Source organism: Python bivittatus, unplaced genomic scaffold (assembly GCF_059951505.1).
Source record: "Python bivittatus isolate LINGU-HERP-01145 unplaced genomic scaffold, Pbiv_v1 ctg000070_np1212, whole genome shotgun sequence".
In the NCBI taxonomy this organism is placed as follows: Eukaryota; Metazoa; Chordata; class Lepidosauria; order Squamata; family Pythonidae; genus Python; species Python bivittatus.
The window spans coordinates 37,881,215-37,901,069 of NW_028277034.1; the positions used below are offsets into that span (position 1 = coordinate 37,881,215).

Consider the following 19,855-nt stretch of genomic DNA (forward strand, 5'->3'; position numbering starts at 1 on the left):
TCAACCTTAGCAACTTTAAGATGGGTGGACTTTAAGATGGGTGGACTTCAACTCCCAGAATTCCCCAGCCAGCATGGCTGGCTGGGGAATTCTAGGAGTTGAAGTCCATCCATCTTAAAGTTACTGAGGTTGAGGAACCCTGCACTACACTATTTATACCTTTCTACTCTTGTAAACAATCCTTGTTTCCACCCTATCCATGCATTGCTTCATACATTCACTTTTTTTTCTTTAAACTTCCCCATTCTTTATTTTTGATTACTTCATCAACTTCAACAAGCACAATTCTCTTGGTCTTCTCTTCCCCACCTGCTGGATCATCCATTCCTCCTTCATATATTCGTTTGGAATTCAATCTTCATTCATTATAAGACCAGTCTACCACAAAGTACTCCTTTCAAATTGTTACTCATTTTTGTATTCCATTAAACACCCATTCATTCTTGACCATCTCTCTTCTTGTTTTATCACATACACTTAGGTCTCTTGTTCCCATTGTATTCAATTTACTTTCAAGTTTCTGTTGACATACCCAATTTAAGTGGGTTCTATATACTGGAGTTATTTTTGCCTTTTTTAGGCAAATATTCATTTCTCACAACAGACCACAAATTATCTATTCCCTTTCTGCCAGCATTTCCACATCTTATCATTTCTGCATTCATTTTTCCACCTTATTTACTAAGGTACACAAATTCATCTTTCTGCTCTAGTTTTTTGCCATTTATGTGTAACTTATAATTGCTCATTGTATTTTCCCTGTCAAATGTAATTACCTTCATCTTCAGAACATTAATATTTAGATCTATCCTTGTTGCATCATACAATCTAACATTCATGGCAAATCATCTGAGTTCACAGTTAATAATACAGCATCATCTGCATATGAAAGTACATGCATGTCCATGTACCCAACCAACTTAACTCTAATTACCCTACAAACATTTCTTATACATTTTTACGTAAATAAATAACAAAGGGCCATCACACATCCAATAAACGTTCCTGCATGATTCACTACCATAATATACTGCTTTTACAGTAATCAGCAATCAACTTTCACTCCATATTCATGCAAAACATTCAATACTCCAAGCCTACTCATATTATCATATGCTTTCTCTAAATCAACAAACCTATGATAAACTTTTTCACATGTACATATTTCTCAATGAACTTGAGAACAAAAATGTTGCTTGCATATATACTCCTGCCATATGCAGCCATACTGCGCTTGTCAAATTTTGTTAACTGTCACCTCTCGTAACTTTCAAAAATTTGCCAGAGTTTCTTATGTTTATTTTTTTTTAAATATATTTTTGCATTTACTCTTGCTACCTTTCCCTTTGTATAGGGAGAACAGTAATGGCATTCTTCCAATCATCAAGCACAGATGCAGTTTTCATGTGTGATAAGCAACTGACACAACCACTCCTTAAGCAAACCACACCAACATTTTAACATTGCTCCGGTTATGCATCTGCCCAGCTATTGAGAGTCAGGCAGCATACAAGTTTAAATCATCATCATCATCATCATCATCATCATCAAATGCACCTTTGCTATTTTTCAACATACTCCCAGCATTTATGACTTCCTTTTCCTCAAATGTTTTAGACACAAACTTTTATATAATTTGCCTCAATTCCACTCTTTAACATATCATTATTTTTTCTCATACTGATCTATAAATTACTCCTAGCATTACCCCACTTCAGTTTCATCTGAAATTATTTCATCGCTTTTATTTTTCTCTCATTCTCATTTTTTGCAGCAATAGCCATTTTTTTTTCATCCACAGCCTATTTCATTTTGTCATTTCACCAAGCATCCTTTTTCAGACAACAATTACAGAGGATCTTGGAGGAAATGGATTATCTGGACCTGTTTCAGTCAGGTTTTGGACTAGGGTACAGTATGTAAACAGTGCTGGGTGCCCTTGTCAACGACTTTAGGCAGAGCTGGGATGGAGTGATCCATCCCGGTTCTCCTCGATCTCTCAGAGGTTTTCAATACTGTTGACTATAGTATCAATGGTGCACGGGTTAGGAGTAGGAGGCACAGTGTTGCAGTGGCTTGTCTCCTTCCTCAGTGTTTGGCTTCAGTTGGGGTTGATGGGGGGAGAGGTCATGCCCACAGCCCCTCATTTGTGGGGTACCTCAGGGCTCGATGCTCTTCCCTCTCCTGTTGAACATCTAGATGAAGCCTCTGGGTGAGGTCATCCATCAGTTTGGGATTCAGAATCATTAGTATGCTACAATACCCAGGTTTATATCTCAGTCCTGGGTTATGCAGGCGAAGCTGTTGATGTACTAACTAGTGTCTGGAGGCTGTTCAGGTCTGGATGGGGTGGAACAGACTTCGGCTCAATCCTGACAAGACTGGGTGGCTGTGGCTGTTTGACCCCCCCGAGTCATGGACATTTCCATCATTGATCTTGGATGGGGTTGCACTTCCCCATACTAGACTAGTGTGTAACTTGGGGGTCCTTCTGGACTCACAGCTACCGCTTGGAGAGCAAGTGACAGCTGTGGCCAAGAGGGTCTCTGTACAGGTTCATCTTGTGTGCCATTTGCACCCTTTCCTCGACCAGGAGGCCCTTCAGACAGTTACTCATGCCCTGGTCATCTCACAGCTGGATTACTGCAATGTGCTGTACATGATGCTGCCCTTGAAAACTATTTGGAAGATACAACTGGTACAAAATGCAGCGGCACAAGCAATAATGGGTGCCTCTCGGTATGCCCATGTGTCACCGCTGCTACATGAGCTTCATTGGTTGCCAGTCACCTTCCAGGTGCAATTCAAAGTGCTGGTTGTTACCTATAAAGTGTTCATGGCATGGGGCCTGGATACCTGAGGGACTGCCTATCTCCAACTGTTTCTGCCTGCCGGTATCTTTCAGTAGAGTGGGTATCCTCCAGGTCCCTTCTATTAAACACTGTCAATTTATAGAACCGAGGAAGCATCCATTGTCTGGCCCCCGCCCTCTGGAACAGCATCCCCCAGAGATATGGGCAGTACCCTCTTTCCTGGGATTCTGAAAAGTTCTTTTGTTCTCAGGCCTGGGGTTAATGTGTTTGGGAAGCCTCTGGTTTGGTTTGTGTCAGGTTCAGCCCAAAGAACTCCACGAGACAATGCAAACACAGTTCTGCTGCGTTTATTAGCTTCCACCTCAAGACAGAATCTCACCAGACTGAACCCAAGTTCCCAAGCCAGCCAGCCAGCCACAACACCGTGAATTCCTTAGGGAGGTGCCAGCCTCATCTTCCTGAATGTCCCACGCTCCTGTTGGGAGCTAAGAACATGCTTATCTCCCTGAGCATGGCCTTCGTAAGTCCATTCCATCACAGTTTGATTTGTTATTGCTATGATTTTAGGCCAGGCTGCCTGTGTTGTTGTATGTTTTTAATTGCTTTAATTTTTTTTTTATTTGTAAACTGCCCAGAATGTATGGGAGTGGGCAGCTATAATAAATTTAAATAAATAAATAACACCTTCTACTACTGTAATTCTACATATAGTATTTCTGTAGCACTCTGTAACATAATTCTTTTAATCTTTCCCAAGCAGTTTCCATTCCTTTTTACTTATTTCCACATTATTTTAGAAATAATTGACTCAATCTATTCTTTTCATGGATTGCTCTATCTTCTAATACTTTTTATATGCAATCTGTACCTTCTGTTCCTACAGTCATTCTACTTTCACTCTCTTATTTCACTTCTTGCCTTTCCATATCTATTTCTTCAATTCTTGATATTACCAAAACACTTTTCTACATTCAGAACTTCCCATTACCCATATTCATTCCTTTGCCACATGTACAGTATGTATAAATAGCCTTATATCTAAACCACTTTAGATGGATATAAACAAAATATACCTTTCTCTAAGAAGCTACTCACCAGTCACCATATCTGGGTCTCCAAATGGCTCAATCACTTAATCTGTGTTCTCTTGTCTTGTTCCTTCTCATCCATTCATGTTACCCCGAAAAATAGTTTTCCACCTAATTGCATTCATTTGGAATCTTGGATAATTTCTCTCAGACTCATCTGTTTCTTCCATTATCACTACAACTGTCATCAACCTATAGATTTCTACTTTCACATGAACCCACAACAATCTAGATGATACCAACTCATACTTTCAATACATTTAGCCATTTCATTCATAATTAAACTTACACATTCAGGTCCCTGCATGGATTCATCAATGCCACCCCTCTAGATAGATCACTTTCATTTCAATTACATCCTTCCCCTTTCTCTTAGCTTCACAGACCCACAATATATCCTTTTCTTTAATTTAATCTATTAATTCATGCCCATTATCATTTATTTTTCTTACATTCCAAGTCACAACTTGTCACATGCCATGATAATCATAAATAGGATCATAGATACAGTAGTTAACTGACCTCTGCCACTCATCATGGCTCCTGTCAATTAAGGCTTTATTTTATATATTAATATATCTATATCCATTTCTACATCATATAAATAAATAAATAAATAAATAAATAAATAAATAAATAAATAAAGTATGTAGACTAGATTCCCAGACTTAGTTTGATAAGTATAGTAGTGGTCAGTTTCAGCACATTCCATCTAGTATGCCACAGATACAAGCAAAGCCCAATTTTATACAAATCTGCTAATCCTATTCTGTGCAAATTAGAATTCATAATCTATAAATTACCTAGCCAGTTAGCATACTATTGCCCACATTCCTCCATCTTGGAAGTATTTGCTATATATTGACACTCACTCAGGATGCAGATTCTTTATTTCTACGATTGCATTATTGCAATTGCAAAAATCTTTGTTAGCATCTCAAACCTACTGATTTCACAAGTCTATAGATCATTGTATACAGTGCATTTTAAAACATCCACAGTTCTCAATTTTCATAATAAGAAAAATCAAAGCAAAAGAGGTACTTACTTGTATTTAAGAAACAGCCATTGGATTATCCATATTCCAACAAGGATAATTCCATTTATTTCTGATACAGAAAAAGCCCATTCCACACGATCAATATAATCAAAAAATTTATCTGGCAATGGAGGACTGAGCTCCTTGGGAGGTACTCTCTCATGTACCACTGTGATCATGACAGTTGTTAAAATTAAATTGAAGAAAACATATACAAAGGCAATGCCTGTTTTCCACCATTCTAAAGGAAATCTGTTTCTAGATTCAGTGGGAATGGAAATTTGTATATAGTCTGGATACTTTTTAGCACCTTTTAGCAAACCACTGGATAAAGCCTTTGGTTTATTGCTGCCATTCTTGCTTTCCTCACCAACACTGAGAGCAGGTTGAGCATAACCATTGGAAGTTTCACTGGACTGGCCTTCCATATGTTCTTCAAGCTTTGCTGTCTCTATGGTATCCATCAGGTTTAATGTGTATGAGAAAATTAATGGATTCTAGTCTGGTTTCCAAAAATATCTTCCACTTCTTTTTTCAAGTCTTCCTCATGTACTTTCACCCACTTTTATTCTTTTAACAAAGCGTACAGAAACTGTAGGTCCCACTTTCAGTTACAGGTTTGGTTCTTCGGTAGATTTTTCTTTGAAGGATCATCAACATGCCATCTGCAATTAAATTTAATATACAGTAATCAACATTTGTAAAAAATCCACATTGTTAGACATACATATATGCACATGTGGATCACACTGTACTATAAAAAAGTGATATATAATAAAATATTACTAGTTAAATTGTAATATGGGAAAGTTAAGTTGATGCTTATTTATTCAGTCTTGTTAAGGAAAAGTATGATATATTTAATTGCTAAGGGATGGGGAGCAGCCAACCTTTTCTAATAAAGTAATTATCTGTTTTCATTGTGGCTATAACCAATTATTGTTTTAATCCTTAGCTGTCAAAATATCAAGTAAGTCAATTAGCATTACTTATATTTAAAATGCATAAAGTCTCTTTATTCCTAAGATGGTGCACATGAAACACAAATAATAAAATAAGAGTAATTCTGGCAAAGACACCGACTAATTAAATTCCTGAGCAAACAGGAATATGTTTAGTTTAATGCTACAAAAGAAAGCAATTATATCTTCAGAACAAGGGCTCAAAGTTGGAGGAGCAACTTGCCACCAATTTGCCACAGCCATTTCTTCTATAAATGATGAAAGTTGTTCTCCAACTGATGGATTGCAGGAAGGAATTCTCTTTGAAAATCTTAATGCATGGGCAGATTGATATGGAAGTATGAATGCCTCCAGATCTTTCAGCCTAAATAGTTTTATGGTAAGCAGACCCTTAAATTGTATTGCGTAAATATAATTCTCTAATCAATGTGACGTGGCTATATTTAGGTAAACTTAACAGAATTCTAGCTGCCACGTTCTATACAAGTTGAAACTTCTGCACTATTTTCAAGGAGAGAACATCTCAAATAATCCAACCTGGAGGATGCTAGCATCTGAACTACCATATTCCCCCCCCCCTTCTATGGAGAACTGTAGATAGTGCTCTAAGCTGAGAACAATTTCATTTGAAGTGATGTTGGAGCAAAAAACACCCCAGACTAAATACTTGCTCCTTCAGGGTAAAGTGTAATCTCAACCATAAGAACTAGAACATCTATTTCAGGACTCAGCAACCACCTACCCACACTGCTTTCATTTGTTATAATTTAGCTTTGGTTTCTTAGCTTTCATCCATTGATTTAGCACTTCTATCATCTTGCCTGATGCAGATAATAAGCAAAGGAGTAGGGCATCATGAATTCAGTGATGACTCCTTGGTTCAATTAACAATGTTCATAAAAGTTTAGACAATCTGGCTTGAATTCTCGTTGGAGTTACATGCACAGATAAACCAAATAGTATTTGATGCGCTAAGCTAGAATGTGGCTTAATGGTTCTTGATCTAACATGTTGGTTTTTTGTAAACCATAATTTAAGGCTTAGTATTTGTGCAAATGCAGCCAACTGTTGCTTAGTCAATCAAGTAATGTATGTTTAGACTTTGGTTTATTGTTTTGTATGAACCCAGACAATATATGTCTTACACTATAAGACAACTTGGACTCATCCTTTGGCCAAAAAAATATCAACTGAGGGGAGAGGCTTTTCCCCCCTTCATCCCTGTCAGAAATACAAGTCAGCTCTTCTATACTTCCTGCATTAGGATTGAATAAACAGGGAAAAAATCCATTAGACGAAAGGACAAGCCACGAACTGCTATTTGTTTTTAATGTAACCTGTATGTGGTCTCAGACTTACAAGTCTCTTCCCCTTGAGAGAAGGCTCGTTGTCCAGCACTTAGTCAGATTATCCTCTGCGCAATACAGAAAAGGTTTGTTTTTTTTAAAAAGACGGGGAGAAGTCTATAGATTTGCATTCTTTCATGCAGTTATAATTTTTAAATTTTAGAATGTGATTTTAGAAATGATTAATTATGACATAAGGAATATTTACAAAAGAAAAATACTCCAATATATTAAATATCCCCACTTAGACTTGCTCTAGCCTTCACGCTCACTACAAGGAAGGGGGCAGCAGGACTACCATGAACAATATGATCAAGCAAGCAGTCAAAGGAATATGCTCCAAATGTTCTAGTCACTATGGTTTACAGTAAGTATTTAATGTGGCTTACATCTGTTTTCATACCAGTGTAAACAAAAGAATCTGCCAACAGGATATCACAACTACAAAAATAAGACAGTTAGAATAATTGTAAATCTATGTTAAAAATACTTTACAAAAGTAAAATTCAATAAAAGTCCGGATGGCACAGAACAGGCTGAAGGTGAGCCCAAGTAAAAGGGAGTTGCTGTTTGTACAACAGAATTCTCTGTCAATGCCAGTGTTACCTCTGCATGGGCAAACACTACCCATGAAGGAGCATGCTGACAATTTGGGGATCCTTTTGGACTCACAGCTCCTGCTTGAACAGCAAGTGGAGACGATGGCTAGAAGGGCCTTTGTCTAGCTTCAGTTGATGCATCAGTTACAACCTTACCTGGTTTAGGAGGAACCAGCTACAGTAACTCACATCCTCACTACCGCTAGCTTGGACTACAGCAATGTGCCTTACACGGGACTGCCCTTAAAGATTATTTGGAAACTGCAACTAGTCTAGAATGCAGCAGCCTGTGTACTTACTGACTCTTGGCATTGGGAACACATAACACCAATTCTGCAATCCCTGTATTGTTTGCCGGTTGGTTTCTGGGTAAAATTAAAGTACTGGTGTTGACTGATAAGCCTCTTCATGACTTAGCATTTGGGACAGCCTGCTCCAATCAGAATCACCCTGACCCACTAGATCCTGTAAGGAGACACTTGTAGGGCCACACTACTAAAAGGTAGGGAGAGGCCAAGGCTAGAAGGCATTGCTTTTCTATGACCATGCCAATGCTCTGGAATGTCTTCTTTATAGAGATCAGACTTACACCCTCTCTGCTGGCTTTCAAGAAAATAGTAAAAACGGAATGCTAAAAAAAGAGTGCATTCTCTTAATTTAAACATTGTGTCCTCTTTTTATTTTTTCTTTGTTCTTTGTACTTGGGGTTTTTATGATATTATTTATTTTTAATCATACCATAGATGTTTTCATTTTTGTATATTATGTACTCTGTAAGATGTTGAGAGTCATCAGACTGTGATGCTATAAGCTTAAATAAATAAATATGGAAACGACCACTGTTACTATTAATTGGATTTGTTATGTCCTTATATTGTACAGTACAAAATGATTTTTGCAAGCCTCTTTATAACTGTTGCCTTAATATACATACCTAGCATTTTTTTTTAGATACTCAGGCATAAAAAAAATGGAAGGCAATTGCGCTGTGCTTTTGCATTGGCCATAGGCTATTTTAGGACAAATGACGGATCTCCAAGTACAGCTTTCAAGACATTGGAGAATAGAATCAGGTCAAGGCAGAGAGAAGCCTTACCTCAAACCAAGCACTTTGCTTTGTACTATAATCTATAAACATTAGCTATAAATCACTGTTTCATTTTATAACAGAAAAACAGTAAACTGATACACAAATGATTAATGTACACCATTATAAGTGAAGTACACACTCAAGGTTCAAGAACCTTGGCATGGCAAACTGAGATTCTAAAGAGTAGAAACAGGGAGGATTTCTTGCAAGGTGTATCTGCCTTTGTAATCCGTGCCATACTTCGATACTGACAGGGGAAAAACCACATTAAACACGGGAGGCAGACACACCATAAAACAAGTTACTTCAAAGTTCTAAAAATGTTAGTTTTTTAGTTCTTTATTAAATGTTAGTTCAACAAGCAAGTAAAGTTCAACCAATAACATACAAGGTATGTACTTAGATTCACATTGCAATGCAATGACCAACTTGACTGAGCTGTCAGGTAGACAGCTTGACCAAGAGGCGTCGTTTACTTGGATGTCATCCTTTTTATCCCTTTAAACCGCAAACCACAATTATGATTCTGAGATCATTCCCAGAACAAAGTTCAGCACGTCCCAGTGCCCTGTCCCTGGCACTTCTGTTCTCATCAATAAATTTGCAATTTCCTTCATTTTGCAAGTTCCTCTTACTTCTAGTCATTGCCATACAGGTCACATTTCAGTTATCTTGGCTTTAGTAAATGCAATCAAAACTAACATTAAAACTTATAGAAGGCTACTAAATTTTTCCTCTCACAATACCCTGAACCATATATGCTTCTAGATAGGCTATCTGAACTGAGACATGGATATGCTGTACAAACCCATTACAGGTAGCCCTCGGTTAACAATGGCAGTTAGGACCAGAATTTCCATCATTGAGCACTGCGGTCATAAAGTGCAATGTCATGTGACCACACCACTTAGCAATGGCAGTTCTGGCACTTCTGGTTGCTGTTAAGTGAATGATGTGACATTGTTAAGCGCGACATCATGTGGTCGCCATTTGCAACCTCCTACCAGCTTCCCCATTGACTTTACTTGTTGAAGGCCAGCAGTGAAGGTCGAAAATGGCGATCACATGACCATGGGATGCTGCAGTGTTGTAATTGTGAGCCAGTCACCGAGTGCCTGGATTGCGATCATGTGACTGCAGGGACACGGCAACGGACGTAACTACAAGGACCAATCATAAATACCATTCATTCAGCACCATCGTAAGTTCGAAAAGTCACTGAATGAGTGGTTGTTAAATGAGAACTGCCTGTAAACTATTCCATTTTGAGGTAAGCAAGCTAAGCATGGTAAAAAAAGGAAGACATAGTAATCCAAAGAAAATATTTTTGTATTCTTGCAAACCACTCTTGCTTCCATCACACCATTTCAATATAAATGAGAGCTGGCTGGTGACTTTGGGCCAGTCACTCTCTCTTAGCCCACCTTGAGTTATATATAAAAATGATGGGATAAAAATACAATAATAATAATAATAATAATAATAATAATAATAATAATAATAATTATTATTATTATTATTATTGTATTATTTCATTGCCATCTCACCTCTTCTTGAGGGTATTAACAACTTCCTCCAACCGCACTTTCTTTATCTTCCCCCTTCTCTTAGTCTATTCACACTGTCTTCATATGTTTGTTTTGTAATTTGATCTTTATTCATTCTTTCTACATGACTAAACTACCACAATATACTTCTTTTGCACTGGATGCCCACTTTGTATTCAATCAACATTGACTAAACACCCATTCATTCCTGACCTCACCTCTTCCCATTTTGCCAACACACTTCTTAAATATCTAATTTCTGTTGCATCCAACTTTCATGTTTCTTCTCAGAACTCTCTCCATATAGAAAAATAGGCAGAAGCAAGCTGTTATATACATTTTCACGTCTTTTGACAAATATTCTTTTGTCGCAACAGGCCAGATATCATTCACTATCTTTCTAGCAGTATTTGCATATCTTACAATATCTTCATTTCTTCATATTTAATATATTTTTTACCAAGCTACATAAACTCATCTACTTGTTCTGGTTTCTGTGTCACACACAAACATATTATATAGGTGCACAGTAAACAAACGTTTATATTTTAACATTGTTGCTATACTATCTACACCTGCATCCTTCCTATTTCTCAACATGAAGCATTTATTACTCATCTTTCATCAGTTGGTTCTTGGATGCTAACATATATAGCAAGTTTTAAATTCCTCTCTTTGACATTCCACAATTATTCCCAAACATACTAAAATGCTCCTTCCAGCATTTCCTCATTTCAGTTCCATCTGAAATTATTTTATCACTTTTATTTTTTAATTAGTTTTACTCTTTTAGCCATCTTCATTCTAAAACACTTAAAAAAATTTCCTCAAGATCACACTTCTCTGCTTTCTCTGCTTCTTTTAACTGATCCTTGCTGTCATTGATTACTTTTTTCAATTTCTTTCTGTCTATAAACCTGATATAGTATCTTTCTGTCATCTTCCTTTCTTGTGGCCATGGTGCCATAAGTACAACCAAAGCTCAGTTTTACCCTAATCATTTTCATGGTATTCTACATAAGATAGGATCTCTACCTAAAAACTACCTCTCAATTTTTTTGTCCCCTGCATCCCATCAACGGGGAGGTATAAATTGAAAGCATCTGCATTATACTAGAGTAAGCATAGGCTTACCTGGATGGACCTAACCAGAACAATACTGGCACCATCTTTTGAAATTACAAAAGATGGTGCCAGTATTGTTCTGGTCCATGATAGTTATTTTATCTCCTAAACTTTTTAGCATCTACACAAAACCATTGAAACAGACATTGAGAGAGATGATTAGGGGATACACTAATACAATATGCAGAAGTCACTCAGCTTTACCTCTTTTTCATTTAAGGTGAAAGCAACTAGTGTTTTGTACCATTGCCTGGGCAGGAAAAGGAACTGCATGAAGGCTAAAAAATTAACAGCAGACAGCGTTACTATTTGTGATTCTTTTGTCTAGTAAAGTGATGTTTGTCCTCTTCTAGAAAATGCTGTACTCCTCCTAAAGGCATTCTTATGTCTAGTACAGTAACTAGAGGCTTAAAATAATTTCTACTGCTCAAACGTCCTTCTGTCCGTACCAATGAATTAGCTAGGAGAAACTTCCCAGCAGCAGTTATAGATGTCCCAGTTATATACTGGCTTACTTTGGAAGTGATCTGGGAACTTCAGTTGGGTTAAAACTGGTCAGATCTATTGCCAATTGGGACTGCTTGATATAGTCACACTATATCAACCTAATACAGTTGGGTTGTACCTAACTGAAAAATGAGAAGAGTTAGCTTAGTCATAGTCATTAACAGGGAGCAGTGTGCACTGAGTAATATGTACTTTCATTTACTTCACCTAAAAAGTGAGTCAACGATCAGTGAATGGAATAGTTGTCACTCATATGCTTGTTACAGGAGTGGCGACTGAACTATTTTTAGTATGTGTCATATTTACTATTGCTATGGGAGGTTATCAAGTCACATAGGAATACAGCACATTCCTATCCATTCTGTAACAGTTAACATTCATTGGTAAGCATCTACATTAACAACCTTATTTATATATATAGATCAAAATGAGGTACTGTATGCAGGTACAGAGCACTTGTTAAGTGATTCTGCTCTTCATGAGATATGGCAGGAGGGGACCAGATACATTCTCTGTTCCAGCCCTGCTCCAGCTTTCCTTAAGAATAGAAGCTGTACCTTCACTGTTAATATTTAAAAAGCTGTTAAAAACTTGGTTATTTAGGCAGATATTTATTTAAGCAGACATTTGGGAACCAGGAATGTGGCACTATTACTTATTTTCACTTTATGAATTAATTGGAATGAATACTATGATTTTATAGATTGCATTGCTATTATTTGGACATACATTATATATCTATATACATCTAAAACTTTCATGGCTGTAACTTTCAACTGGGTGAAACGGTGCATCATAGGGCAACAGTTTTGAACCATGTACTTCAAATGGGCTAACTTACAGAATGCATCCAAAATCTAGGACCCATTACTCCCATGAGATTGAAATTTGGGAAATTTGTGGCTGCTTCAGCACTGCTATGCTGCTGCACTGCCGTGATCATCATGAGTATATCCCCAACCTCTTTCCCACCTCCCTCTGTCCCCGGCACCCAATCGGCTGGCGACAAGGTCCAATGAATGAGTGGCAATTGGCTGCTTTTGAAATGAGGCAGAAATTTGAAATCTCTTAATGGCTGTGGGCATTGAGAGAAGGATGAGGATGGATGCCTGCTGGTGATATAGAGCTGGCTGGGGGGCACCAGTGGTTGATGGATGAACCATCTTCCTCCCTTGAGGGAGGGGGTCCTTGGGGACTCACCAGAATGGGGAGTGGGGCTGCAGTTTTCCTCATGGTCCATAGCTCCCTTTGTTCCAACTCCCCCCAGCAAAGTGGCAGGCAGTTCCACTGGTCAGCTGAGGAGGTGGTTTCACGAGGGCTCTCCTGACAGTTGTGAGGGGAGGGCAAATGGTGCAAGCCTATATTATATGTACAAATTGAGGGAGGGAGGGAGGGAGGGAGGAATCCCCAACCTCTTTCTTGCATCCCTCTGTCCCCTGTGCCCAATTGGTTGGTGGCAAGGTCTGATGGGTGAGCAGAGATTGGCTGCTTTGGAACTGAGGCCAAAATCTGAAATCTCTTAACAGCTGTGGGTATTGAGGGAAAGATGAGGGAGTGGCTTGGATGTCTGCTGGGGACACCGGTGGTCGATGGGTGAGCCCTCTTCTTCCCTTGAGGGACGGGGCCCTTGGGGACACACCAGAACGGGGAACAAGGATGCAGTTTTCCTCATGGTCTGCAGCTCCCTTTGTTCCACCTCCCCCCAGCAGAGTGGCAGGCAGTTCCACGGATCAGTTGAGGAGGAGGAGGTGGCTTCACAGGGGCTCTCCTGAGGATCATGACATGAGGGCAAATGCTCCAAGCCTATATTACATGTGGGAGGGAGGGAAGGAAGGAAGAAAAGGAAGGAAGATTTCCGATGCTCTCTGCCAGCTTCCCACAAGCAAAGTCAATGAGGAAACCAGAAGCAAGCTGCAAGTCGCTCACACTCCCACTGCTGTTTTGCCCTTGGTCATTTTCTTTCTCTGTTTAGATAAGGAAGTATCTCTGAAACAATGACTCAATGGGTCATGGGTTGTCTAATTTTATTATACTAGTAAGCCACTTAGATTCACCTGAATGAAGTGGCATAAAAGTACCCATAATAAAGTAAACTGCTTGTATGCCCAAAGATTAGGGATTAAAAATTATCAACGAAATGAATAAAAAATAATAAATTAGATATACCTAACCATAAATAAATACATTTGCTGAATGTTATTAGTAATATCTATATTGGAAACTGTCTGAATGGAGTAAAACAACTATACTGAAGATGAACAGGCATGTTTTAGGCTAGAACGGTCTACTCTGTGGCATGGCTTAATTATACAGCATAGAGAATGAGGATTGAATTGCAAAATAAACATATGAAAGAAGAGTAAATGGTCAATCAAAAAGGAAAGACTGAGAGTTGTGGCTGAATGCAGCTGATGACAAAACACAATTTTTGAAGCAGTGTATGGGCTTAATAGAAAAATGGATGGTTTGTAGGAACAGAAAGGTAAGGAGAGGTATAGTCAATGGTGTTGGTATAAACTAGACTGGTTTCTTATTTCTTTTTTACTTTCTGTGCTTTGTGTAATACTGCTTATCCCAAAAGAAACAGTTTGTGTGTGTGTGTGTGCACGTGCACATGTGTATGTGTCTGTAAAACACAAAGAGAGCAATAGGCAGAGATATGGGGAAGAAATATATGAATAAACCTGAAGAGTGCTATATGTAGCACTCAATATCAACTCAGTATCAAAAAATAGGTTGGAGAGTAAACCTGAAGACACTTCCACAGACAAGTACTTTTTCCTGCTATTAAAAAATTATATGAAAACTCCAATTCATATATCTGCACCAAAGCTATCTAACTTTTCTCTCTTTGCCATAGGAAACTGATTCAAACAGAATGTTTAAAAATAAAACTGCAAACTTGCTAGCAACCAATTCTAAAAATTGAATTTTACAAAAATTATTATTTCCAGTCTTTCCCCAAATTATTTATAACCTGCCTTTCTATTCAAGCTATGTCTTTATGATGTCACTGAAGACCAAGAAAGCTCATGGTTTAGTTCTGTTTCAGGTTATATGTTTGTAATTGAATTGCTAGTTGCATTTGTTCCTGTACATCAGAAAAGTTAATGTTGTTGGGAGTATTTTTAGATTAGAAAGATAAAATGGAGGAGAGAAGACAAAGTGAAACTATAATAGTTTAACAATGTCCAGTAAAATATACAACATACTGCTTAACAATTCTGGCAGAATTAATACCTGCAAGCCATCAACTGATGGTTTCTTTCCGATTTTAAAGAATACAAATATATGTATGTATGTGTATGTGTATGTGTATGTGTATGTGTATGTGTATCTATCTATCTATCTATCTATCTATCTATCTATCTATCTATCTATCTATCTATCTATCTATCTATCGCTACAGCAGTGATTATTTGAACACTGAAGTTACGTATGTCCACCATCTACTTATTTTTCAGGGGATGGATATAAGGAAAAGCAGGGATACAAAAGAAAAATAATATTCTAAGAAGATGCTGCAAATACTACAGTAAAGCATCAGAGATTGTACATGGCTTATACTGATATGCTAAAACAACTTATTCAACTGGTTGGGAGATTAAAGTATATCAAATAAATACAGTCCAAGAAAAAATTAAGAAAAATAATTCCTTTTCCTACTGACTTTATATTAGATGCTCTTTCTTCAGAATTCTATGCTTGATGTGACTAATAAGTGCCCTTTTTAGTGCCCTCCTATCCAGCTTATGCTCACAGCTTCCCTCAGTGGTTGTGGTGTACCATATACTCAGGAGCGGTCTGAGGTAACTCAAAGTTGGAACTGATTATGATGTCATCAGAAGTCAGATACATGGAACTCCTGATGTAGAACTATTGTTGAGCTACACAGACCGAGTAGCAATTTTAAAAGTATTATAGGTAAATAAGTATTTCCTACCATTTTTTGTTATTAATATGCTCTGTTTAAGTTTTGCCAGAAGAGATATTCCACAATATCAACTATGCCCCCTTTTTAGCAATTGTTCCTTGAACAATTCATAGTAACACTAGACCAAATGGAGAAATAAAGCCTTCGAAATTTCAGCTCTTCCCTGATATCTCACTATTTCAAAGCTGCACAGTTTCTTGCAGAATAGGAGGGTCCAATTTAAGAAATAAAATAATTAGCAGATTATTTGTATATAGAGGACCCCAGATTTAGTTCTGAAATTTCTGGATAAGTCTTTCTGAAAGTTGAAAGAGCCACTAGAAATCACCATAAACAATATTGAATTTGGTACAACTTAGGTTTCTATGAAATTATTATCACTAGTAGTATTATTTATGTATTCTGGAACAAAGTACCATTCATAATTTCCATTTAATTTTAAACTACATGTCAACTTTATTTAGAAAAATGATAAGCTACTTAGGATCAGTTTCAATTGGAGCAGCATATAAACTCTAGAAATAGACATATTTATTTAACAAGATTTTCAGTAAAACCCACTGGATCAAAAGAATTTTTAAAATTCTTTCCTTACACAATATTTTGGTTACTTCTAAACATTTTCAAAGACGTTAACCTGAAAAAAGGGAGAACGTGCATTTAAATACAAATTTGTGTTGATTCCTATCCACTGACAAGAATCTATTTACAAATTCAGGATATGCAGCTATCTCCATTTAATTGTCTCACATTTCCACAAAATTACTAATCTTTGTCACAAGTTTTTCCTTTCATTCATAAATATTGTAGCAAAGAGCCAACAAAATTACCCTTGGGCATTCAATCAAGCTTTTATTATGGCCATAAGGCCAAGAGTCAGAACTTTATGGCATAATCCACACTGCATCCTTAAGCTGTTCCTGTCCTATGTTTACATTTCCTTGATACTAAAACAGCTTAAGAAGATTTTGTCCAGACTGAGACACTTTGGCAACAGTTCACAAAGTATTCAATCTGGAATGCAGGCTAACGCATCCTCCCACTAGACAACTCCCCTATGGGCAGGTGAAACTCTTCCACCTCATGTGGGAAAAATGATGAAATGGTGCATTGCTGGACATTTAAAAAAAAAATATGACAGGGAAAAGTATCTAGCTCAGGGAATGACAACTAATAATTAAAAAAAAATGTTTCTGCTGGGTCTTGAACCAGCAACATTTGGTTTGTAAGGCAAATGTTATCACCCTTATGCTACTACAGCATTCTTAGCAAAGAGAGCTGCTGAGAAAGGAGGACCCAAAGCAAGAAGGGGGAAAAGAGTATTTCTAAACTGCCACAGGAAAATCTGCATAAAGGTTACATTTATAATTAATTGGGATGTGTACAAGGCAACGTTGTCTTTTGCTGCTCTCTAAAAGTGATTGCTAATCTATTCTGGCAATAGGGCAACTGGATAGTGCAGATAATCCCTGATGTATCTGAGGGAACATCAACCTCTATCTTCTCTCTGATTGAGAAGATGCTCCAAAGGATATTTATAGGATACGTGGAACACATGGATTATGTTCGATGACTCCTATATCTGGGGAACTGAGCTCAATGATCTTACAAATGAACTTTAGATGATAAATTGGTTTCGTTTTAAGGTGTTAAAGCACTTTCCTGTTTTTATTCTCAAGTAAGTGGTTGCGACCAAGTAATTCATTAGGGCTCTTGCTAGTGAGTTTCTTCAGTTCCTAGGAAACACACTGCCTTTCAGGTACTCTGATTAGGAAAGCTAATATGATGTTCTATAACAGCTTAATAGTTACTGAAAGAATACTTCAGAGACGACAACACAATTTTGAAAACTGTCTTTGATCTAGACATTTTCATTAGGAACAAACATTTGAAAATGTTGTTTTGCTTATAACTGTGTTTCTCTGCATCTATCTACTTCTCTCTTGATTACTTACTGGCTCACATAATGTGTTACACCATAAATGAGGTTTGTTTGGTTTAGCATCTTCTGTGAAGCCAGCCACTGTAGTCTGTAACCCATGGTTTATAGATTAAGGTGGCATGTAAATACAACCAATTTTGGCTTTGGCATTTTCTTCTCCTTAGCCCTACCAATGCTGACTGGAAATGCCAGGAATTAGGCTACAGATGGACTGTGTACAAAATATATGATGTTCTAGTTACTGAGCTATATTTTAATTGTGCTTAATAACAGAGGCATCTGCAGGGGGATGAAAGAAAGTCGAGATGATGGCTGAAATCTTGCAGTTGCAGCCATCTAGACTTTTTTCATGAACCGCTAACTCTTGACAATATTATCGATATGCTTCTTCAAAAAAGTTTTACTTCTAGGGAATGGTAATGAATTTACATAGCTGACATATTGCAAATATCAGAGCCAATACAGCATAGTGATTAACATGCTGCACCAGGAATGGGACAAAAGTCTCTAGTCCACTCTTACCCCTAAATTCAATCAGTGACTTTGGGCCAGCTATGCTCTCTCAGCCCATCTTATCTCACAGGGTCATTGTTATGGGGAAAATAATTTTTTTATTCAAGAATTTTAGCTTTACTAGTGCGTACTGCTTATTGTATTCTGTTTATTCACATCATATTTACATATTTTATTTTATTGTACCCTTTCTTTCTCTTTTCTTTTCCATTTTTTATGCTGGTCACTCACCAAATTTAATAAAATCTATGGGGAAACTAAGTTTTGTAATGGACATAGATAAAAGTGCACACCAAATAAAAATAAATATGCATTTCCTCTTTTCTGCCTACTGGCAGGTGTATGTATACAGGGATGATTCTTATGCTTAGTGTATCCTAAAACAATCCCTCTTCCTACATGCCTGACGTTCTGATAATATCAATTATATTATATGCAGTTCACAACTGAATTTTTGAAATCTATCATTATAGATTTATTTATTCAATTTAAATAGCTGCCCATCTCAGACCAGTGACTCTGGGCGGCTAACAACAACAGCAGACTCAGTAGAATAACCAATTCTACTGAGTCTGCCCATACTTTTAAACCCAAAGGAATTCAGTGGATTTATTCCCAGGTAAATGCATATACGTTTATATCCTCAGAGATAATATACCAATAATCCGGTTGTAACGTAGGTGACTGAATTAGCAACATTAAAAATCTATATACTACTAAAACTCTCATTGTGTTTATCTTTTTATATCTTCAAAGTAGCCCAAATGGTGTGTTATACCACAACAATTTTTGAATCAAGGTGCCTAAAATCCACTAATTTAAAGAATGTGCAAAAAATCCGGGACCCATTACTTCTGGGGAATTGAAATTTCCATGATGTTCAGACCAGTTTTATCCACAAAGTTGTGGCTGTTGCAGTATCCCCGCAGTCATGTGATTGTGATTTCTGACATTCCCTGCCAACTTCCAATAAGCAAAATCAATAGGGAAGCTGGCAGGAAGTCCGAAGTCGCTCCCAATGTTTTGACTGCCTGTGGTCATTCTGTTTATCTGTTTAGGTAAGTAAATACTGACGTATTGTTGAAGTTTGTTTGCCACTACAACTATTTTTCTATTGATGATATATACTCTTCTTAGATGATCATGGGATCATCCAGCAAAATATGGTCAGCTTAAAATTTAATGTTCATTCTGGTCACATCAGACTGCACTACCTTTCTCTCAAAGGATGACCCAATAGGTCACAGGCTTGTCCAGTTTTAACTAACACTTGCCTTACAGAAAAAGACAACTGTAATCTAATTGTTTTTTATTATTTTATTACTGTTACTGCGCTCTCAATGGAGCTGC

General features: G+C 37.4%; 1 protein-coding gene across 1 annotated transcript in view; it reads right to left on the reverse strand.

Annotated features, from left to right (window-relative positions):
- The window catches only part of SGMS2 (sphingomyelin synthase 2), a 45,564-nt gene that overhangs the window by 13,791 nt on the left and 11,918 nt on the right, over nucleotides 1-19,855 (reverse strand). Inside the window, exon 2 of the mRNA XM_088132993.1 lies at nucleotides 4,950-5,605. Coding sequence (XP_087989119.1) covers nucleotides 4,950-5,404 — 455 coding nt within the window. The 5' untranslated portion in view covers nucleotides 5,405-5,605. The remainder of the gene's footprint in view (nucleotides 1-4,949; nucleotides 5,606-19,855) is intronic.